The sequence below is a fragment of the Thermobia domestica genome, chromosome 5, assembly GCF_964235325.1.
Source record: "Thermobia domestica chromosome 5, izTheDome1.hap1.1, whole genome shotgun sequence".
Classification (NCBI taxonomy): Eukaryota; Metazoa; Arthropoda; class Insecta; order Zygentoma; family Lepismatidae; genus Thermobia; species Thermobia domestica.
This window is the reverse complement of record NC_137458.1, coordinates 279,591,782-279,614,612: the sequence shown is the minus strand read 5'-3', so window position 1 is coordinate 279,614,612 and position 22,831 is coordinate 279,591,782. Positions and strand designations below refer to the sequence as shown.

At 33.0% G+C, this 22,831-nt stretch overlaps 1 protein-coding gene across 1 annotated transcript in view; it reads left to right on the top strand.

The window, feature by feature from the left end:
• The window catches only part of sif (guanine nucleotide exchange factor still life), a 1,225,751-nt gene that overhangs the window by 1,171,375 nt on the left and 31,545 nt on the right, over positions 1–22,831 (top strand). The window contains exons 19-26 of the mRNA XM_081760149.1: positions 698–961; positions 2,640–2,743; positions 7,045–7,224; positions 8,252–8,446; positions 10,871–10,979; positions 14,181–14,360; positions 17,231–17,349; positions 20,647–20,823. Of these exons, the coding sequence (XP_081616275.1) occupies positions 698–961; positions 2,640–2,743; positions 7,045–7,224; positions 8,252–8,446; positions 10,871–10,979; positions 14,181–14,360; positions 17,231–17,349; positions 20,647–20,823 (1,328 nt within the window). The remainder of the gene's footprint in view (positions 1–697; positions 962–2,639; positions 2,744–7,044; positions 7,225–8,251; positions 8,447–10,870; positions 10,980–14,180; positions 14,361–17,230; positions 17,350–20,646; positions 20,824–22,831) is intronic.

The window sequence follows — 22,831 nt, the reverse complement described above, 5'->3', positions numbered from 1 at the left end:
TTAGATCTTACTAGAAGTGCTCAATTTTGTGAAACGTTTATTTGTATGTGTAGAGTATTTTAAAGTAACGATCTTATTACGAAATAGATATATTGTTTGACCGTTTCTCGTGATATGTTTCATATTTTATTTAAATATTAATTTACATTTAAGGAAATAGATTTTGAGACGAAACTTGCGCAAAACGCCATAATACGTTGTTGCCAAATTTGTACGTTTACTATAGTAGTCACAATAACAAAATTCCTGGATTCTAGCGTTGCAGTTCGAGAAGCGAGATTGCGGTAAGGGTCAAAAACTAATTTCTCCATTAAGTATCCAAGCAGAATTCCATGATTACTTCCTTTATTATCTGGCATCAGTAAACGCTCGACACTATCTGGCAACGCCGCACTGTTCAAGCAGCATTTCGCATAGCACCAAGAACACCTAGTGATCCACCTTAATATAAAATACAGCGAAAAAATAATCTGATTCCTGATTGGCTACCATGGGCTACTACAGCCAATCCCCTTTCATATCAGAAACCAAAATATAAAACAGAAACAAAAATCGCTAATTCTCTTCTCCTTCCCTGTTTATACCTTATAACTAGGCCTAATCTAATTTACAAAATAATCTCACAAATAACTCTCAACTATAAATACTAAAAAATAATTAATATAAATAATAAATAAATAACATTTATTCATTTCAGGCATCATCAAGGGTGACGAAATCATGGTAATTAACGGAGCGATAGTGAGTGATTTAGACATGATGTACCTGGAGTCTGTTCTACAAGAAGAACTAGCCCTCTGCATGATGATGAGGTCGTCACGAACAGAGCCTCCAGATCTTGCAGGGCTAATGAGGACGACAGACGACATCATTGAAAGCTTGGTGTGTCCTCCCCCACCCAGCGACGGCCTCATCAGCGAGGAAATGATCTCAGGACTTATTGTGCCTGCACCTGGATGGAGTAAGTAACAAACCTTTTTCTATTGGATCATCCGATACCTGTAAATATATGGGTAAATTTAACCCCACAAAGTTTTGTATACATTTATCATCATCATACGCATTCTGCCATTATTGGCAGGTCACGTGCTACAAGTCAGGAGCTTCCATGCTCCACGGTCTTCCGCTAACCTCTTCATCTTCACGTATGATTTCTCTGTTTTAATATCATCCATTAATTGTAGTCTCCTTCGCCCCCTCCCTCTCTTTCCTGCCACCATAGCCTCTAGCACGTGCCTAATCATACATTTCCTTCTTAGTTAATGTCCCAATCAGTTTCTCTTCCTGTTTTTAATAAATCTAAAATTGTTCTTTTCTCTCCTACCATTTCTAACACCCTCTCATTCGTTTTCCGCTCGATCCAGCCATGTCTTTCCATTCTTCTCCACAACCACATTTCGAAAGCTTCCGTCATTTTTCATCATTTTTGCGTAATGTCCATGTATGATGGCGGAAATTATGTTTGAATCTTTTTCTTAAAAAAAACATTACAAATTACCTATTACTTGTTGATTTTATAGGTAACCTTTTAAAACCACTTTATGTCTTATGAAAGAGAACGTTAACGTATCACAAAAATCGACAGTATGCGGTTTCAACTTTCGATTCCTTCTGCAAACTTTGCCCAATTAATCTCTTGCTTGTACCCGAAAAGACTTACTACAGGGTATATAGAAAATCCTTTTCTCCTTCCAAAACCTAAACGTTATCCAATGAGAGAGAAAACAAAGGTAAACCATACATTCAGCAGTTCTGAAGTTAACGTCATATAAATTAGAATTTAAACAATACTGTTTTTTTTTTTTTTTTTTTAATTAAGATAACTGTAGTTGTCGCGTTTTCCATTCTGGAGATACGTCGATTGGGGTTGCAATCCACTAAATATAAGGTTTAATTGAGAGGTGACACTTTAAATGAGTTGAATGACACTACTGCTATGTAGTCTTATATAATTGTATAATAATAATATTAATAAGTCAGCATGCTATGCTAATCATACTTATTTTTGACTTAAACGATCTACAATTATGTACTGAGGCTAAGAAAAACGTTGATGATGAGATGTATGATAATGGTGGAGGTTTTCCACATTCACACCACCAAATGACGGAATGGTACCTAGCATACAGGTCCCAGGCCGCTTCTTTCCTTACCTTTCTTCGGATATTGTGATCTCCAAGGGTCGTTATCCCTCATACGTGACGGGCTAACATGGTCATAGATGCCAGGAATCTAATTTCTCCCTCCTCATTGACGAAAGTGGGAGGAAACAGAAAAACTACGAGAAAACTCATGCACGTAATATTTGTCCACCACAAAGCTGACTTGATAGTAGCTTGGATCGAACCACGGACCCTACATGTCAAAAATGAGTGTTCCACTGAGCCACCGCAGTCCATGAAATATACTGTAGAACTAGATGTTGAATAATTTGAATGACACTACTACTTATAATTAACATTAAATGTTCGTCTTTTCTTTCTTTTTAAAGTTCTTGTATTTTTAAAACTGTAATATTTTAAAACAAAATGGACCCGCTCCATCTAAGAGAGAGAGAGAGAAAGAGAGAATAACAAGTAAGTGTATTTTAAAACAAAGAAGAAACTACCAACCAATCCTGATCTCTTTGTACTTGACAGGTAAGGAGCTTTACTCTCCTGATACAGAAAGCTCCCCAGCGCCATCTACTGACACAGGCAAAGCATCTCGGGCAAACTCGTTCGAAATTGAAAATCTTCTTAAGGTAAGTAAGTAAAAAGTTATATTCTGATTGATTACCTCTTTTTTCTTGCTCTTCTTTTAGTTTTTTTTTTCTTTCTTCTACATAAAACTCGCTAATTTATAATCTTTCATAATGGCAGCATCTCTTTTAAAAGGAGCTGCTTCTGACATACACTTTTCTTCTAGCGTTACAAGATATTTAACGAAGCAACAAACATATATCTGCATAACGTATATATATATTTCTAGAGTGTTTCTAAAGTTAGTTCCATTTTTAAAAATTTATTATTAAAAAATACTGTACATATCTTGAGTTTTTTGTGTCACATAATGCAAGAGTCCTTAAAGTTTTGTGGTAGATTGAACAAAATCACATGGACTTAATGTAAGCGCCGTGTGTAGTACTAGTAAGCATCTATGCGATAATCTAGCTCTTGCTAAACTTTGGTTTACATTTCTGGTGTGACCACAATAGATGGATCTTCAATCCTTATTGGCAGTTCATGAAGAGGAGGTATTCTAGGGAGCTAGCTTGTTTACCAGCGGGGGCTGAGGTAAAGGGGGAAGAAATTCAACAATCTTTCTGCCTGACTCTTGCAATACTCCCTTACCCTCCTTCTATATGTCAGCGTTGCCAGGGTTAAAAATTTGTCACATGAATGTCATTCTGAAGAGTTAGTGATAGTTGGTTATTTGTTCTGTACTGTTGTGGTTGCGGTTTTGTTGCTTATTATTCATTTGACAATGGCTTCACAGCGTAAGAGAGGGCAAACTATACACAGCGAAGCTAGAGAAGTAATAAGGAAGGTCATAGTGCAGTGCGACGAAGCAGCGAGGGAGGAAAAAACCTGAAGCATTTGTTATCACAGCCTAATTTGCGTGTGTCCACGTATACAGCGATCTTCGATAGGGATTGCATAATTGCATAAACTCTTTGAATTAAGTGAGTATTAGCTGATTTTTTTGACAACGCTCTGGCAACCCTGCCCAGGGCCGTCGAGTGGCCGTTTCTTGACGACGGGGTGGGGAACCTGCCAATCAACTCTGAATTCCTCAGCCTCGTTTAATACGTAAACACGGTCCTTAAGGTAATCTCACTAGAAAAAAAAATCCATCACGCAGGTTTTCACGAATTTATCACGCCTTTTCAAATAGCACCAAACTTCAGTAATTTTTACTTTGATGAACAGCGCCTCATGCGGTCAACTTTGGAACTACAGAAACTTATAATGAAACGGGAAAATACTTTAGGAACCCGTGCAACATATACAACTAACAATAAAAACTAATATACAATAGTTTTCTAATAATAAAGTTTTTTTTTAAAAAAAAAAAGTGGTACTTACTTTAGAGACACCTTGAACATAAAATACTATTTTATGCTATTGAGAACGGTGTCATATGACTACCGACCATGAATACCGTTATTGTCATTATCATGTTAAGCGTCGTGCTGTCACGGTCAGGTAACTTTGACTCAAATTTAAGCTTAAATAACCAATTCTGAGCTAAGTTCCTTATCTTGAAATACGAACTCTCTTTTTTATTACCTTGAATGAGCAAAAACAACTTACTTTTAAAGTTTATTTGTAACAATAAACATGTATAACAAAATGTTGAATATATATGGGGCGGATCCAGGATATGATCAAGGAAGGGGCTGAACCATATTTTGCCGTTTTATCCAGTGTACATCTGAGCGTCAAGGGGGGCTATAGCCCTATAGCGCCTCCTTGGATCCGCCACTGTATATATATATATATGTATATATATATATATATATATATATATATATATATATATATATATATATATATATATATATATATATATATATACCATTTCGTTTTATTATTCGTCTGTAATCGTCAGAAAAAATCGAATTCGAAATTTAAATTTTTTTGTTATTTCATGACTTACGCGTGCTAGAAAAGATATTGCTTTTTTGCTGTCCATCTTCTTTTCTCAGTTTTTTTTTTTCCTGTGAAAACACTTAAACATACCGTCCAACATGTCTAGATGCAGCGGTTCTCAACCTTTCTTGACTGGCGACACACTTTTATTGGACTTCCAGGACATCCCGACACACTTGATTGATATTTTTATTATTATAAATAATAATAATAATAATACTAATAATAATAATAATAATAATAATAATAATAATAATAATAATAATAATAATAATAATAATAATAATAATAATAATAATAATAATAATAAAACCTATTAGTTTTTACAATGACTCTATATAGCACTGAGCATTATTGCTACCGCAGGAGGTGTTGACTGGTACAGTCTGTCCCGATTTTAACTAATTATTACAGTATTAAATTCTTGATGATTTTTAAAGTCTAAAATTTCCAGACATACCTTAGGGGATTGCGTGACACGCCAGTATCTTGCGACACATCGGTTGAGAACCACTCTAGAACATGTTATATGTCTTTATTTTTTAAAAGATCTTTTCCAAACTACCCAAAGATTAGAATAATTTTTCGTAGGGTGAAAAGAGAAACATTAAATTTAAAAAAAAAAAAAACTAAGAATAAAAATCGTTCATATTGAAAATCTAATACAAAGTACAATGACTTTGGCCTATTGTTCTCTTTCTCAAAAAAAATCCAGAAAGTTAAGTAAACAGATAAAATGACAGTAACGATTTTTTTAGTATTTCATAGATAAACTTCCACTAACAGTCCTATAATGTGGTGTGGTTCATTTTTCTCGAGAAAATTCCCAAACCAAATAGTTTACTAGAAGAGAGTTTTTTTTTTAATATAATAGTACCTCTACAGAATGTCACGATTCAACAGAAGATTGGTAGCGAAAGGGTATTGTTCCGTGATCTGTAGCTCCTTCTATTGTGTAATATTCTACATCCGGAGATTTTAATTCTGTATTTTAAAATATTCTTATGTAATCTAAAGGACTATAATTGTCCTTTTCTTCTCTCCCAATCTCATTTCCGACTCTCTCTTTAGTTTGGTCTTTGTTTAGCCATGCATTGTGATCGTCACAGTTCGCCTATACTACTGAAACACACTGAAACACACAGAAAGAGAGAGAGAAAGAGAAAGGCGTTCTTCTTAATTTTTTCTTGTAGCTGTAATGATCGCTGAATTAATTCACATCTGGAAAAGTTTTCAGTTTGATTCTGTAAAAGGAATAATTTAATACTATATAGAACATCACTTTCAAAATGTATTTTATTTTAGTAATTTTAACAACTTTAACTTTAGTAATACTAACTTTAGAAGTTGTTCTGAAACATTGCCACAACAAACAAATAAATAAATAATTAAAATATAAGAAATAATGAAAGTTAAACAATGTTCGATTTCCCTTCCATGTCATTAAAAATAAATGTAATCTTGTTTGTGATCTCATAACGGCCGAACAGTTAAGCGGATTGACATGAATTATTATAAGTTCAAAGTCATTACAGTTATATACATCTGATCACACCATTGAGTTTGTCGTAAAATTGTTCATATATTACAGCCCCCCCCCCTTCTCATTTGAACTTTTTCAGCGAAATTCAAAATAGCAGGCAGCAAGCTGGCAGCCGTTCATCTGACACGTATCATAAATGTTCCTTCTACCTCGCCCTAACATGTCCCTACAATTACCAATTCCGGCCATCTATACTAGCTTTCATTGTATAAGGGATGGTAAGGGTCTTTTGACTTGCCCTATAGTGTTATTTAGTTATTCGGTAATTGATGATAGTGTTACTCATTTATGAATTGATAATAGTAACGCTGACAACAATAAAGGCGAACGAAGGATATCTTATGGATGTTCATCAGCCTTGGCATGTAACTTCTACGATAAATAGCGAAAACAGATTTTCTTCATATATCAGATTGTGTAAAACTTCAAATCGGAGTTGAATTTACCTCCTTTCTCGTTCTTGACCGATGCCACTCTTCAAGTAATAGATATGATTGGTGAAGTCTTAAAAAAGCAAATGATGTCTAATCCAAATCGAGAAACTTTTGCGGAAGTTATCGTGAAACACACATATATACGTACATATTTTTTTTTTTTTTTTTTTTGGTAGGAACTTATTTCAGCAATCATTGTCATCGTAAACATTTTGTCATCATTGGTTGGGAACTTGTAACAAATTTAGAAACTTCCATGCATTATGGTTTTTCTCTAATCCATTTGTTTTGACATAAAAATGTCTTCTTTGATACTGCACCGCTCACCTATAATATTTTTTTTTCATGTGATATTGATCCCCATGATTACGTATAAAACGATGTTTTTAATAATTGGATAATTTTAATAATGTTTTTTTATTCTAATTGATAGACGGCAGAGCAAGTTACAGGATTCTGTAGGTCTCCAGGTGAAACCCGGAAGTCTAGCCCAACAGGAAGCATTGCAAGTAGCCAATCCCAGGCCCTAACTCCAAGTCGACAATTGACGGATGCGGAAAAACTTCGAAAAGTAGTGCTTGAGTTGGTAGATACTGAAAGGACGTACGTTAAGGTTAGTGTCAGACATTATTGACTGTTGCAGCAGGGCCGTGCCGTAGAAAATTAGCGCCCGGGGCGAGAGTATACGACGGCGCCCCCATACATATATTCCAAACAATTTTTCCTATCTTTTTTCCTTTTTTCTCCCGAATTTTTCGCCCCTTTACTTCGGCGCCCGGGGCCGTCGTCCCGCTCGCCCTCCACACGGCACGGCCCTGTGTTGCAGATCGTATTTTCTACGATAAATGTGTGTTTTACATATATAATATCTGTTTACGGAGATATTAATTTCACATTATTTTTCGTCTCGGAAAATTTGTATACCCATTGGTTGATTTTAGTGACATCATTCTTTTTTTGGTACTTTAAATTCAAATCAATTATCAATCCATCACTAGATATACTTATTCTCTAATACAAAATATAATATGAAATTAAATATCTGATATTGATTTTGGTTGTAGATTCCGTAACGTTGATGAATGTAGATCTCTCAGGTCGTGTTCAATGAGTGTTATCAATATTTTCGTAGTTCTCTTTCCATCCCCCGGGCATTGAAAGTCCTCACCTGGGGAAATCTTCTGCAATCATCACTAGCGCCAGCTAAAAATATAAACTAAAACACATGATTGGGGTAATTGTTTCCCTCCTGCTTTTTATATTTTCATGTTTAAATTACGAAACTATAGTACTGTAATGATGGTGCTGTTTAGTGAAGAATCACCGGCAAAATGGTATACTTTACACTTTGTCCTGGGGAGAATTTAGAGGGACCTGAGGAAAATTTGGTTTAGATAATCTTAAAACAATAATACTTAAAATAAAAAGAAATAAAATTTTACATTTCTGGAATGTTTTAATATTCCCAAGATGAATATTTCTGAATTCACTACTGACTAAACTAACGAAAAGTAAAAAAATGGCCAAAAAATGTTACAGACAATAGTTTACGACTGACTTTATCGGATTTCAAGTTACTATTCTTGTTTGTTCAGCACAGAAAAAAAAAACTAATGAATTTCTATGATTTGTTCTTGTAGCATCTCAACAATCTCTTGGAGAACTACTTGGAACCGCTCAAAAAGGAGACCTTTCTCTCCAACGCCGAAATCAATGCACTTTTTGGGAACATTCAAGAGATTGTTGCTTTCCAGAGGCTGTTCCTACAAAACTTGGAAGAAGCACTGGAGCTGGAGCCTGAATTTCATAAATTTGAACATCCCAGTCAATTCAAGGTGAGTTACAAAATTGTAAATATATGATTGGCAAAATAAATGTTAACGGAATTATTACAAACCAAATAGGAATGTCATTTTACTTACAGATTTCTGTAATTCCTGAATTTTCTTTCAACTTCCAAGCTTTCGACTCTCCCATGAAGTCTTGGTCACGGAGGTTAAAAATAGGAATAAAAATAATAGAGTCAAGGAATAAAAATGAAATTTTTTAGTCTCCATCTTCTTCATCTGTTGATCACTGACGTACTTGAAACGTGTTTCTGCAGAACACAGCTTTTCCCTGGGTAACTCCGTTCCATTTTTATTCCTTGACGTTTCTTTTTCTTCCTGCTTTTAACTTCCGTGACCAAAACTTCAGGGGAGAGTCGAAAGCTTGGAAGTTTAAAGAAAATTCGGGAATTATAGAAAATTATAGCGACAAAATCCGTAAATAGGATGACAGTTAGATTCCTGACATTGGTTTTGCATTAAATAGAAATGCTTGTAACAAGAATGTGTATTTGTCATCATAAGTTGTTTCCGAAAACGATTCCCATGTATATTCTAAAACTCTACTTACAACTGTAGCAGCAACAGGTTTTAGGTTTGTGTGTAAGGTAATAAAGGAACAGGTATATATATTTGTATTTGATGTAATTACATTTAATTATGAAGAAATAGAGTTGTGACAAAGCAAGAAAGGAAAGAAAAAGAGAAGTTCGATATTTTAAGAGCGCTTAGAGATTTTGGAAAATCTCTAGTTAAAATAGTTCAAGTGGTCATGAGAAAAGAAATAGTATGAAACTTATGTGGTTAATAAAAAATATATATTTTCTATAAGAAATACAATTTGTCTTCCATATCCACAAGTTCACCAAATACACATCGAAAATATTTGAGAAAAATAATCCATATATATAGCTAGGGTAAATTTTAAAGAAGAAATAAATAAAACAAAGAAGTTAAAATTTTTCTTTGTTCCGTAATTCCCTTTCAATATCAACAGGAAAACTGTTTTCATTATATGAGATAATTATTATTAATAGTACATTGAGGATTTAACGTTTGTGTACACTCAAATAAATATGAAAATGTTCATGAATTTATACTGCTGTTGCAGACAATCAATTCTTACTATTCCATGAACCAACATCAACCAGACATCATTTGACACCGCAAGAAAAATTACAACTAGATACCACTCTCACAACAAGATAATTACAACTAGGCATAACTCGAAACAACAAAGAAATTAGAACCAGACACCATTTGAAATCACAAAGAAAATTACAACCAAATACTACTCAACATGATGAGAAAGCTACAACTAGAAATGTCGAAACCACAAAGGAACTACAACCATACACCATTCGACACGGGTAGAAAATTATAACTAGACACCATCTGAAACCACAAAGATATTACAACGAAACATTGCTCTAGACTACAAACAAGTAATAACTAGTAATAAATCACAAAGAAAATACAACTAAACACGACAAGAACATTACAACTAGACACCACTTGAAACCACAAAAGAATTACTACTACTCACTTCTCGACATTATAAAGAAATTAAAAGAAAATATCACTAAATACCATAAAGACTACGACCAGACATCAGTTGACAACACGTAGAAATTACAACTAGATTCCACTCGAAGCCACAAACAAATTAGAACAGACATCACTTGCTATCATGAAGAAATTACTACCCAACACTGCGAACACGTCAAAGAAATTATAACTTAATACCATTAACATCAATAAAATTACAATGAGATGCTGTTAATATGCGAACCTAGTTACGTTACAGGTTCCAGTAGTTCATGCAACTATTTTGCTTATTGTTTACTGCTGATAGCAAGAGACTTTGAGAGAAAAAAATAAACATTGGAAAGTCCTGAGCTCAAGTTTCTTCATAGATTCATTAAATTCAATAGCTAACTTTCAAATTGTAAATGTTCACTCATACACCCCTCTGAGAAAAGAAATCATTATCAGTATAATAGGTAATAGTAATGAAAGATAACTTCGATTCATGTTGAGTTGATTTTGAGTTTAACGTCCCGTTCAGTCAGTAGCGATACTATACGAAAAGTGGACCTACTGATTAACGTGGAATCCGAACCATATGAGCTCCTGCCAGAAATCGAACCCAAGTCTCTCATGCCAAAGGCGCGTATGCTAACCGCTTAGCCACGAAGGAGCCCTCGATTCATATCTTCCGCAAATTTTTATGAATGAACATGTTATACTTTCTTAGTAACCTCCTCCTTGATTACGATTCCGTAATATTTTAACTAATCTCTAAGGTCTCTGTTCATTACTATTTTATTCTTTTTTTTTTTCAACTGTAACTTATGTACAATATACTAACAACTGTAGTAAAAGTTTGACTTAAGTAATTACTATGTTTTCTTTTCATATTATCTTTTCTAGAACGTTCTGTTTTCTATTGGAAGTGCTTTCCTGTACTACGTAAATCACTTTAAGCTTTATAGTTCATTTTGTGCAAGTCACTCAAAGGCTCAGAAGGTGCTACATCCAAGTAAGTATTTCAGAACCGGTTCGTCTTTTATCTAATCCACATTTTTGTAAAATGTACGTTCTTCCTAGAAAATATCTGCAATCGAAGATAAAACATAGAACTACCTCGAAGAAATACATAAATCGAAATAAAAAGCGCTCCATCAATTAAAGAAAAAACTGACGGCAGTAAATTCCAAACGCTCAACTTTCAACTTACGAAGGATCGTGGATGAAGTGTTGAAAGAAAAAATAAAAATAAAACTGGAAATAAGGTTTGCTTGTGATAACTATCAGCTATTTTGATTTATGACAGTATTATAACACTCAAAATAACTGACACGATCTTTTCTTTCCCTCTTCTATTCTCGTTAGTTTTCTTGTTTTCCCATCACACATCGTCGCCGATCCATTCGAGGCTTGAAAGCTAGTTTTGTGTATTTCCTTCAAGTGAATGTGTTTTAAAATATCATGTAAAGTATGTTTTATTTTGATTTTGATGTAACCACCCTGGTATTCCTTTACTATAACCATGTGTGTATATATACTATACAGTACTGTATTACCAAATCCTTTTTATTTATTATATCTATATCACAACAGCACCTTCTACGAAGACCGAAATTAACTTAGCTATATCAGAACATGTTTGAGGAGTTAATGCTGTAATAACCAACTACTTAATCAATTAAAACAACTAAATTATGGAAATACAAAGCTAGGAAGCTGATGCAGGAACGTTTGTTTCACAGTATTAAATAATATTTCAAAATAAGTGTCAAATTTAAGTAATGAAAACATGCTAAATTTTTCCTCTATACGCGCTGTACATGTTGTTATTGTACAATCACATATGAAAGCTTTAATATTGTTATTCTGTGAACAATACTTAATACTGGGGCGTAAACTGAGAATCGAACCTTTGATCTTAGGTTCTCAGTCTATCTAAATCTTAAGCTGATTTCTCACAGAATATTGCGAGCGATAGAGAGAAACATGAATTGAAAAGAATATGAAACTGATAATTGATTGATAAAGAGGTTTTCTATTTCATTACTTGCTCTTATAACGTGTATAAAGGCCGTATTTGAGATACGAACCAAGGAATCTGAAACTATCAGAAAAGATTAATACAAGAAGCACTTACATTGTGATTCTTGTGATAGAAATAAATCCCGATGCTCCAGTTCCTCTGTAGCTTATGGAACTTCTAGGCGAATGGCAAGTCTAGAACTGAAGTATAGACTTGAAGTGTTTAGGTGGTCCTATTATATAAAACTGCGGAATGCAATCCGCATGCCTTTAATATTTCCTTGTCTGGGAGTTCCAAGTTTATGCCTGACAGAATAAAATAAGTTTCGGGCTTATTTCAATAAAGCGGACTAGATCCTGGAAACAACCCTGACTTAATTCATTCAATTTAGACAATTAATAGTTCGTACTCAAGCCAGCCTTGAATTGTTTACATAGATTTTTACGAAAGTTTAAATATTTTCAATAATTTCAGAGTTTTACAATTTGGTATAGTACAATATTTGTACAGTTTATCATATAAATATTTTTCCGAATACAATTATCAATATAAGATTTAAGATTCTTGATGTAGTTGTTATGATTAAATATATTTCTTCCACTTATTTCCATCAGATATCGTTCTTTCACATTGCTTTAATGTTATTCATTCATTTGTTCTTTCACTTATGTTTTCATGTAATTTCCAACGTGATTCATCATATGTAATTCTTTCATATATACTCAATGTATACTACCACGATATTTTATCATCTCACTAATGTATTTGCTTGAGTTATACTAAATTGTATAATTCTTCTCTACACATTTAACGCTACTCTCCCATTATGATTTTCTTACTATTTACAGCACTATTTACAGCAGCACGAGTTTATACTCGTGATTTATGATATATTGATCTTTTATATGTACAGTAATTAATGTCATTCTTTTATAGTTTTTTACAAATACAATAATTTGTTAATATGATGGAAAAACAATTATGTAGTTCTTTCATTTCAGATATACTTAATGTTAGTTCTTCATGAGAATTTCTTATTATTTACATTTCTACATGAGATTCATAGTAGATTATGTAACTCCTCCACGTATTTCATATTATTGTTTCTAATATTGTCACTAGAAATTGGAACCCTACAGTATATAACTTTTACGTTAATTTGTTCTTTATGTTTTCTTATTATTTACTAGTTTATACTCGTGATATGTTATATTATTCCTTCACACATAGTAAATGTTATTCTTTGTTGATGTTTATATTCGCACATATTTCTTCATGTTATTTATTATAAATTGTATAATTCTTTTACAGGGTCGGCCCTAGGCAATTTGCCGCCCCGCCCCACTTTCTCCAGAAAAAACGAAACTTAAAAGTAACGATTTTAAGTATGCCACCCCATTATAAACAACGTTGTGTCTCTTTTCCTTTAAATATTAATATATTATGTTAGTGAAAGATAAAGTAAACTCACCTGCAGAAGAAAGATTGTAACCCTTTTTATAGAATTCAATATCGAACTTCAATCTCAATATATCAGCTTTCAATTCTAGTACAACTAGCTCTTTTATCTTAATTTCTTGACTTTCCTTCTACATTTGTTAGAAATTTTTAGAAAAAACTTGTTTACACCTTCAATGATAAGGTACTTGTTTGTGACAAAGACAAGGCTAGTTTTAACATCAAACCTGTGATAACTAACTAAATAGTGTTCGCTATTGTTCGAGAATTGAGTTCTTGTATTTGACAACAATCAAGCAATTCATGCTGGGATTTGTTTGACCATTTGCTTTAGCACTGTTTATGTGACCTTCAACTAATGCGACCTAAACATGATTTATGAATGTAGTATTCAAATAGAAGGTCAGCTTAGCAAATTTAACTACCATTATCATGAGTCTATTTATCCCAAGTCTATTTTCAACAAAAAAATTTTAAATAATATAGTTGTGACAGATTTTGCCGCTCTGTGCAAATGCACGTGTTGCACATATGGTAGAGCCGGCCCTGTTCTTTTAACATGCAAACCGTCAGAATAATTTCTTGCTATTTACACTAATTTTCCGCGTGATTCAAAATATAATATGGTATTTTCTCACATCATCCAATTGACATTACTTTTTCATGTTTTACTGTAACGTTCTGTTTTAAATTGCTGTTATCATGTTCCTTCACTTGTTGTGTGTCTGACAGATGAAGGGAACCAGGCGCTCCAGGAATTCTTGGCAGCCCGAAATCCACGGCAACAGCATTCATCTACGCTAGAATCTTACCTCATTAAACCTATCCAGCGTATACTCAAGTATCCTCTTCTTCTACAACAGTTACGAAATCTTACTGATCCACAATCAGATGAACATCAACATCTAGTTGGTAAGTAAAGAATAACGATTATAAATAAATTAGATTTTATTTCCGGGTGGTTCAAGAAGAAAAATTTTGTATTATATTGCAAGATCTTGGTAGCTAATTTTGTATATCATGTGGTTTTCGTATATACTCTTCTTTATTTAAAATGTAATTTCCTTTTCTTTTATAAATATACGATAATCGCAAATTACTTAAAATGTTTATAATTTTGTTTTAACAGCAAATGGTAACCAAATTATTTCAAATATTCTAACGGAGATAATTATCTTACAGATAATTTGGAATAAATAATACAAATTAAACTTAACAGAATTTCTTGAAGAAGGGTTTCAAATGTTGATATTGTAGTGAAAATTCCCGTTATTACAGTAAATTCAGATGGAGCCCAAAAATATAACATTACAAGAGTTGGTCCGGGTTCGATTCCCGGCGGGAGCTCATGTGGTTCGGATTTCACGTTAATAAGTAGGTCCCGTCTCTCTTTACGGCTGCTGAAATGGACGTTAAACTGAAAATCAACTCATTACAACATTTGGGATTCGAATTATGACTAGATTGTAGAAATTTGTATCTAATAATTAATGCTCAAGTTATGTACATTTGTGCAGAAAATATATTCAAAGCAGAAATAGAACTAGAAAATGATAAATGGAAGTACATGAGTCTCCCAGAATGCCTTGTGCGAAGTTTGAAGAATCTTAGAGTTTGTTTGCAACGAGTACAAATTAGGTTCTGCATTTTTCCATTTTGTTCAAAAGGAAGAACTTGTTCGAATTAGGTAATATCTTTCTACGTTCAAAATTAGCCTCCCGTCTGTTTGATTGGCGAGTGTTAATTCCATTGATAGATGCAGTTCTTCTGGTAAAGCTAACTTCTTCTACAAGTAGTGAAAACTTAAAGGTAAATGGGAAAGAGAAAACATCATATCAACCTGGTGTGCACTAAGGATACAGAAATATCAAAGATCATCTTTTTCTTCCATGTTTTTCATAATTTCTATAGCACTTCCAACTGTTTAGTCGCTTTCTGCAATCTTTATCAAAAACAGAAAGATTAAATTACATCAAACGTTTTAGGCTCGTAAGGTTAAAATACAGGAATAATTTCCCATCTTTGATGAAGATTTCTGCAGGCGATGAAACTGTTGTAATTACTTGTAAAATTTCAAAAACAATTGCTTGATAATATTTTTCATGAAATATCCAGATTTCCATGAGAGATCTGTGCAATTGTGCGTACTGAAAGTAAAATAGAACTAATTAAATTCTAGTTGTGGAATGACAATTCATAATTAGTAAATTATCACAAAAATAAGAGCGATAATTACTTGAATATCGGTCTTAATTCTGAGTTGTCAATTGATAAAAAGAACAAACAAAGATCGATTTAAAATTATTTGGATTTATTGTTTAATTCAAGATCTTTCACTTTTCAATAAAAATTTACTTATGTGTTTTCATTTCTATTCTCGTTACGCATTAGTGCTATTGTACAACTGTATTTAGTTTCTCATAATTATAAGTGCAATAAGTGCGAAAAAAATTACTGATCTTCTTAGAATCAAGATAATATCGGAGACCATTACAATTAATGCAATGAAACAATGACACTCTAAAAATGGTCTGATAAAACATTTATCATAATAACAATTATTATTAATTATATAATACTCACTAATATAATACTTGTTCTTAATTGTATAAAGTTGGAAAAGATATGAGAAATTCGAACGTAAGTGGAATTATATATATATAGGAGCTAGGGCCTACTGGATAGAGCGATGAACTCAAATCTACGTGGTCCCGAGTTTGATTCCTGGCCGGTGAATCCCAATTTTCGGCGTCCACCCAGTGTTGTGAGAGAACTGAGAGTCACGTCAATAAAAGACGTGGCTGCCACGTATGTCCAGAAAGCTCCTGTTAGAGCAACGCAACGCATTCACCACATGTTCGTTGCTAGTTTGGGCATAATTCAACCAGTCGTTAACAGATGATGTTGGTGCGACTCAGGCCTACAAAAGACTGACACACCATTGGCTATATATATATATATATAATTGAAATAGAAATTATCAAAACAAAGAAGAATATTACATAAGTTGAGTTTTCAAATCTTACGTATTATGATTTTAGATCGAAATTTACTTTATTCATATTCTTTCAATATTATTCTAATATTCGTTCAATATTCTTTCAATTCAGTAAATGTAACACAAAAAATTATTTATAAATTATGTTATTATTTATGCGATTTTCATAAATTACAATTAATTGCAAATAAATCCCGGTAGACACATACTTTCATTTAGGAAAAAGGAACTCCTGACTTACAGATTGGCTACTGATTGATCAGCATGCTTCCCAAATGTTGATATAGAAGAAGGAACTTTGTGAAATGGACATCTCGCCCAATCTATAGATTATATGCCGTTTGAGGATTTTTGAAACCTATTTTGTATAATATCATGTGAAACTCCGAAAATGTTAATATCTCTGGAGTGGATAACCCTGCAACAACTGCACGTTCTGACAAGAAATTGAAAGAAAATATGTTGAGAATGAGTTTCAGGAAGTACACCGTGTATGTTGACAATGAGTTTAAGGAAGCACGTTCAGAATAGTCCCAGACACGTGGAGAGTGATCAAGACCGTTTTGCATAAAAGTAATGAGTTTTTACCAGTTCTAATCTTGATTCCGAACTTGACATTTTGTATTACCAAATGCAAACTTAAAATTTCTAAGTAAATTTGTAAGATTTGTCCTTGTACTCTAGTCTGAGAAAAAGAGTATCAGCAGATTTTATAAAAGCTGTAAAAATTTGTTATGTACGTTTTAAACAGTACTAATCAATGATCTGCATTGACTCATTGCAGAAGCCTTAAAAGGAATGGAGAAAGTAGCCGAGCATATAAACGAAATGCAAAGAATTCATGAGGAATACGGTGCCATATTCGATCATCTGTTCAGACAACACCAGAAGTCATGTAAACAGGTATTAGTATCTTTTACCGCTTTACTTAAGTTTCAGTTAATTTACAGGTTTATTGAGTTGAGAGTCAGCAAAGTTCTTATGTGGCTTTGAATCGACTAATAGCAAATACTGCTATTATAAAATTTATCGTACTGATAGTTGTCACGAAGATGATAGTTTGTGTCACTCAAAATCAGACGTTGGAACCATATTGAAAACTCATTTAGGTATAAGAGGTGTCTTTTGAGCGGAGTCACACAGGTAAAACTTGAACTTTTATTGCTTCATACTAAAGAAAGAATACTTATCTAATCTACTTATTTTTGTATTCAAGAATTAAAACAATAGGTAAGTTAGAAAACTTACCTAATCTACTAATTTTTGTGTTCAAGAATTAGAACACTAGGTAAGTTAGAAAACTTACCTAATCTACTAATTTTTGTGTTCAAGAATTAGAACATTAGGTAAGTTAGAGAACTTGCCTAATCTACTAATTTTTGTGTTCAAGATTTAGAACATTAAGTAAGTTAGAGAACTTGCCTAATCTACTAATTTTTGTGTTCAAGAATTAGAGCATTAGGTAAGTTAGAAAACTTACCTAATCTACTAATTTTTGTATTCAAGAATTAGAACATTAGGTAAGTTAGAGAACTTGTTTAATCTACTAATTTTTGTATTCAAGAATTAAAACAATAGGTAAGTTAGAAAACTTACCTAAGCTACTAATTTTCGTGTTCAAGAATTAGAGCATTAGGTAAGTTAGAATACTTACCTAATTTACTAATTTTTGTGTTCAAGAATAAAATATTAGATAAGTTTTCTTCCGTTAGTTTAAAGCGATAAAAGTTTTTATCAATGTGACTTTCCCAAAGAGCCGCCACTGTTTGGAACAAAGGACAAGATTGAAGATTTTCGCCAAGTGAGATTAATCTACTGTTTCTACTGTGAGAGAAAGTGATTTAGATAGAACTCAATTTTGTGGGTTTGAGTTAAATGTATTTGATAAACGTCCTCAGTTTCTCATGTCAAATATGATATCTAGAAAATCGTGTAGTTATTAAGGTAATTTCAAGTGAAATTATGTTAAATTCATCTTTTGTATACATATAAATAGTTGGATCAACACACGGAAAACTAAAACGTGCAAATGGCGTGCACGTAAATTGACACGATATTAAAAATTCAAAAGTCTAACAGCAGAATGCTGATACACTGTAAAAGTAAGTTAATAGTTCAGGAAGTATTTAATTACAAAGAAAATTAACATGACATGTGTATAATAATCTAATTATTTTACTCATTAATACGTGAAGTTTTAATTAAGTTTATCGCTATAAAATAATATCACAAGTTTCTTCTTGTTTGTTTGTTTGTTTGTTTTGTTACGGACAGATATATCTGGACCTTTGACACTTTTGCTAGCGTGTAGTGGGTCTCTTCGCAACTTCGTCATTAGATCTGTTAGTATTAGAAAATGAAAAAAAAAAAGGAAAAATAACAAAATGAAATTAGAGGAACAAATTCTACTTAGGACTACTTGAATTTAAAAATATAAGAGTAATTGTTTGCACTTTATTTTTGGTTAACAATTTGTAGAAATACATATATCTTCCAAAATTATTTTGTTGAAGCAGATCATACAATAAAATTCACGTTTAATTCTACAATATGTTCTCTCCGTATACAACATGCTCCCTTTCCTTTTTTTAAAGATTCTATTGAAGATGGATGTCATGTAATCTTTGGAGAATTCAGTATTAATTCTTATTAATAACCTAAAATCCCTTTAAACTGTGATTGCTGTATTAGAAGTGTTAACTTTCAGCCACACACAACGTAAAAATTTGTTACAGTTTCCGAGAAAGGGAGAATATCTGATTCAATAGTGAACGAAAAGTAAATGGAATTTCTGCATTTTGCAAAGATCATAAGAAATTACATAAAATACCCAAGTATTTATATTAATGTGTAAACATCCGACTACTTTCCCAACTTGTATAGAAAACACCGTGGTATAAAAGGTTTCAATATTCAGTATCAATTTTCTTTTCCTTTATACTACCAATATATTACTTATTTATATCATCACCTTAAATACCTACACATATTTTCCCTAATTATCACTGAATTGGCAAGCATTAATATTTGGGCCTCTAGAAAAATATGAAGTTCCCTCTTGAAAAACATGGAATTTGGGTCCCCTTGAATTGAATAAACCTTTTCATCATTTCTAGGGGTCCCAGTTGATGTTTTACTCAAATAGAGCTCAGATTATATTTATGGCTCAGTTTTATATTAGGGGAATATATTTTGTTCAGATGATGGGGTGGTAGCAGCACCTCAAATTATTTTCAATTCTTTTAAGTAATGGTATGATGGACCCATTCCATGCTTCACTAGTTAAATTGAGGGAATAATATTTTGACACAATTTGAAGCTTTCAGAAATATACTGTATATTATTTTAAGAGAACCTAATAGTAAACATTTTACAGAAATGGGCTAAGACAACATTTTCATTTCCTTTAGGGTTTTTTTTTTTTTTTTTTTTACGTGGCGAATCTATTCCATGCTTCATGTACACATTTATGTTCGTGTCGTACCATATAGTAAGAAAATTTTATCTTGAAGTAAGCCCCCTCGAACGGCAGGAAGTTTAAATAGGAGTGGTAGTTGCTTCCCTTGCTACCATAAGTTACGGCACTGCTCACAAGTTAACTTAGTACGGTTAAAAACAAGCTTAATTTACGTCATTCCAAATCCCTGCAATCAACCAGATACAGAAATTGAAAAAAACAATAATGTACCTTTTGAGACCTACAGAATATAAGTACTTCGATACCCACTAAAGGTTCCAGTTTGACTTTTGACCGATTTTTGTTAAAACTCTCTGTACTAATGCGTTCAAAATATAGGAATTAATATTATATATATATATATTGAACTTTCATTTGAATGTTAGAAACTGAAGATAGCGCCTGGAACCATTTTTGAAGAATAACCTAGAATCAAATAATTGAGGAGTCCACTACAAAAAGGCAGAAATCTTTATTGGAAAACTAGTGTGACTTTATTACATCCCCATGTCTGACAATATGTTTTCTAGTCAACTTTACATTCCTATGGTATTTGTAAATAAAAATTTCTTAGGTACTTTTTTCTGCAACCCAACTTTATATTTTAAGTTGTCCATACATTAGCTCATTAACCTAACACCCGATATAAAAATTTTATTATATATATACGATATATGAAGATCTTATATCTTGTGTCTGTGAAATTGTCTGCCCAACTAACAGATTGTCTCATTTAATTTTAGCCAATCGATTTAAGTCCTGGTGATTTACTCTATTACGGAGGCGTCGAGTGGCTGAATATATCCGACTTCCTAGGAAAAATTAAAAAGGGTTTGGAGTTACATGCCATGTGTTTTGTCTTCAAATCTGCAGTCGTGTTCCTGTGTAAAGAAAGATTACGGCAAAAGAAGAAACTTATGGTAAGTCCATATTGAAATATAAATAAGAAGATAAGCACGAAATTAAGTTCTATTTTCTAGTTTATTCAATGGTTTTATTTATTACTCTGTGTTTTCTGTGGCTAATTTTGTGATACCTGTATAATTGCTAACGTCAACGTTTTAAAATTACTGCGAAAAGATAAAACCAAGAATCCAAATATAACTTTTTTAGTTTAATGTCCCAACCGAGAATCGAACCCAAGGCCCTCAATTCGATGATATGTACGTTAACCAAATAGCCATTCTTCCTAAGCCATATTAAAGTTCGGCAAGTCATAACTTGACAAGATTTTAAGAGGATTCTCGACGCCGAAATTAAATTGCCCGCAAATTTTAAAATTTTCGTAAATATCTCAGAAACGTATAAAGCAGAGAAAAATTGCAAGTTGTTGTTCTTTTAACAACACGATTTTACAAATGATAGTGTAGTTACAACTTCTCTGAATGTTTTCCGTTGTTTGAAAGTTAGGAAATCAACTTTTTAACGCGAAAAAACAATTCGTTCGTAGCTTTTTACATAACCAAAACATTCAGAGGAGTTGTAACTACGCTATCATTTGGAAAATCACATTGTTAAAAGAACAACAACTTGCAATTTTTCTCCTCTTTATAAGTTTATGAAATATTTAGGGAAACGTTTAAAATTTGCGGCAATTTAATTTCGGCGTCGAGAACCCTCTTAATTATCGAAGTTTAAACGAGACATGGCAGCAGAAGCCAGATGGATAAGATATTCTTTTTGTGAGACTGCGAGGATATTCAATATTTCTTGACCCGCAGTGTTGCGTGTGTGCAGTTAATTCGTTATGAAAGCAAACATTATCCACCGCAGTCAGTGCATTGGCCAAATAGTGCTGTTTAAAGACCTTGACTAGTGATATCTGGATATTGTGCATTGTAACGAGCAGATCACACTAATTTAAATACCATCCACATTCAATAGGAAATAGTAAACCCATATACTATAACGATAACGTTATATATACTCCTTAAACAACCCTCGTATGTACACCCAACCAGTGAGACGAAATTCTTGGAAATTAAAATTGCAAAGTTTCTCACTCACAAGTCTTTCTATGTATGTGTGTGGTTGGTCGCCCACTTCTTTCTTCACAAAACCTAATTTAAAAAAAAAAATCGTCATAGTGTAGCTTTCTTCCCACTCCTGTACAAACCAAACTACAGAGCAACAAACTACATTTTATAATTTGCATATTTTATTATAAATCATCATTACTCACTCCATTCTCTATTTAAATGTAATCAAGATACTCTTAATAACACAATAACTAATCAATCAGTTCCTATCAAAGGAGCAACTACTTAAATACTCAATGTTTTATGGAAAATATTTTTTTGTTCTAATAATGCTATACAGCGTTTTTCTGTTTCCTTGAGATATCGATACAGGTGAAGCACCAGACACCAAAATACTGGGCATAGACCTCACTTGGACTTGGAACACAGTAATAATATTCTTGAGAACTAGTAAAATGAAACGCGATCCAGTTGTTTCTGACTGTTTGTAGAGTTTGGATATGGCGCAGATACCACTGTACAGGCTGATGGTGAATCCGTACCGATGTACCCACGTAGCATCCACTGGATCTGCCAAACATTGTTGGGTGACTAGTTAAAGTCTTTATGACTTCATGTAACAATACAGAATAATCACGTAATGCTCCAGGAGGATACTGCATTTTGTTACCAGGTGTAGTATTCGAGGATTTGTTTGACCAGTATTCTGGAGAGTTTCTTCAGTTTTGGATAGAGCAGTCTGGACGCACTGGCGGATCCACGGGGAGGGCGGAGGGGGCGACCGCCCCCCTCCAAAGCTTTTTAAAAATGTACTTCCAGCATTCACCATTGGGAAGGTCTTTTCCCGATCTATCCAAACTATGGGACAAGCCTACCACAGTCAAATCAAAATGTGTGGTACTTGATAGTACTTAAAGACATATTATATATATTACGTTAAAGACATAAT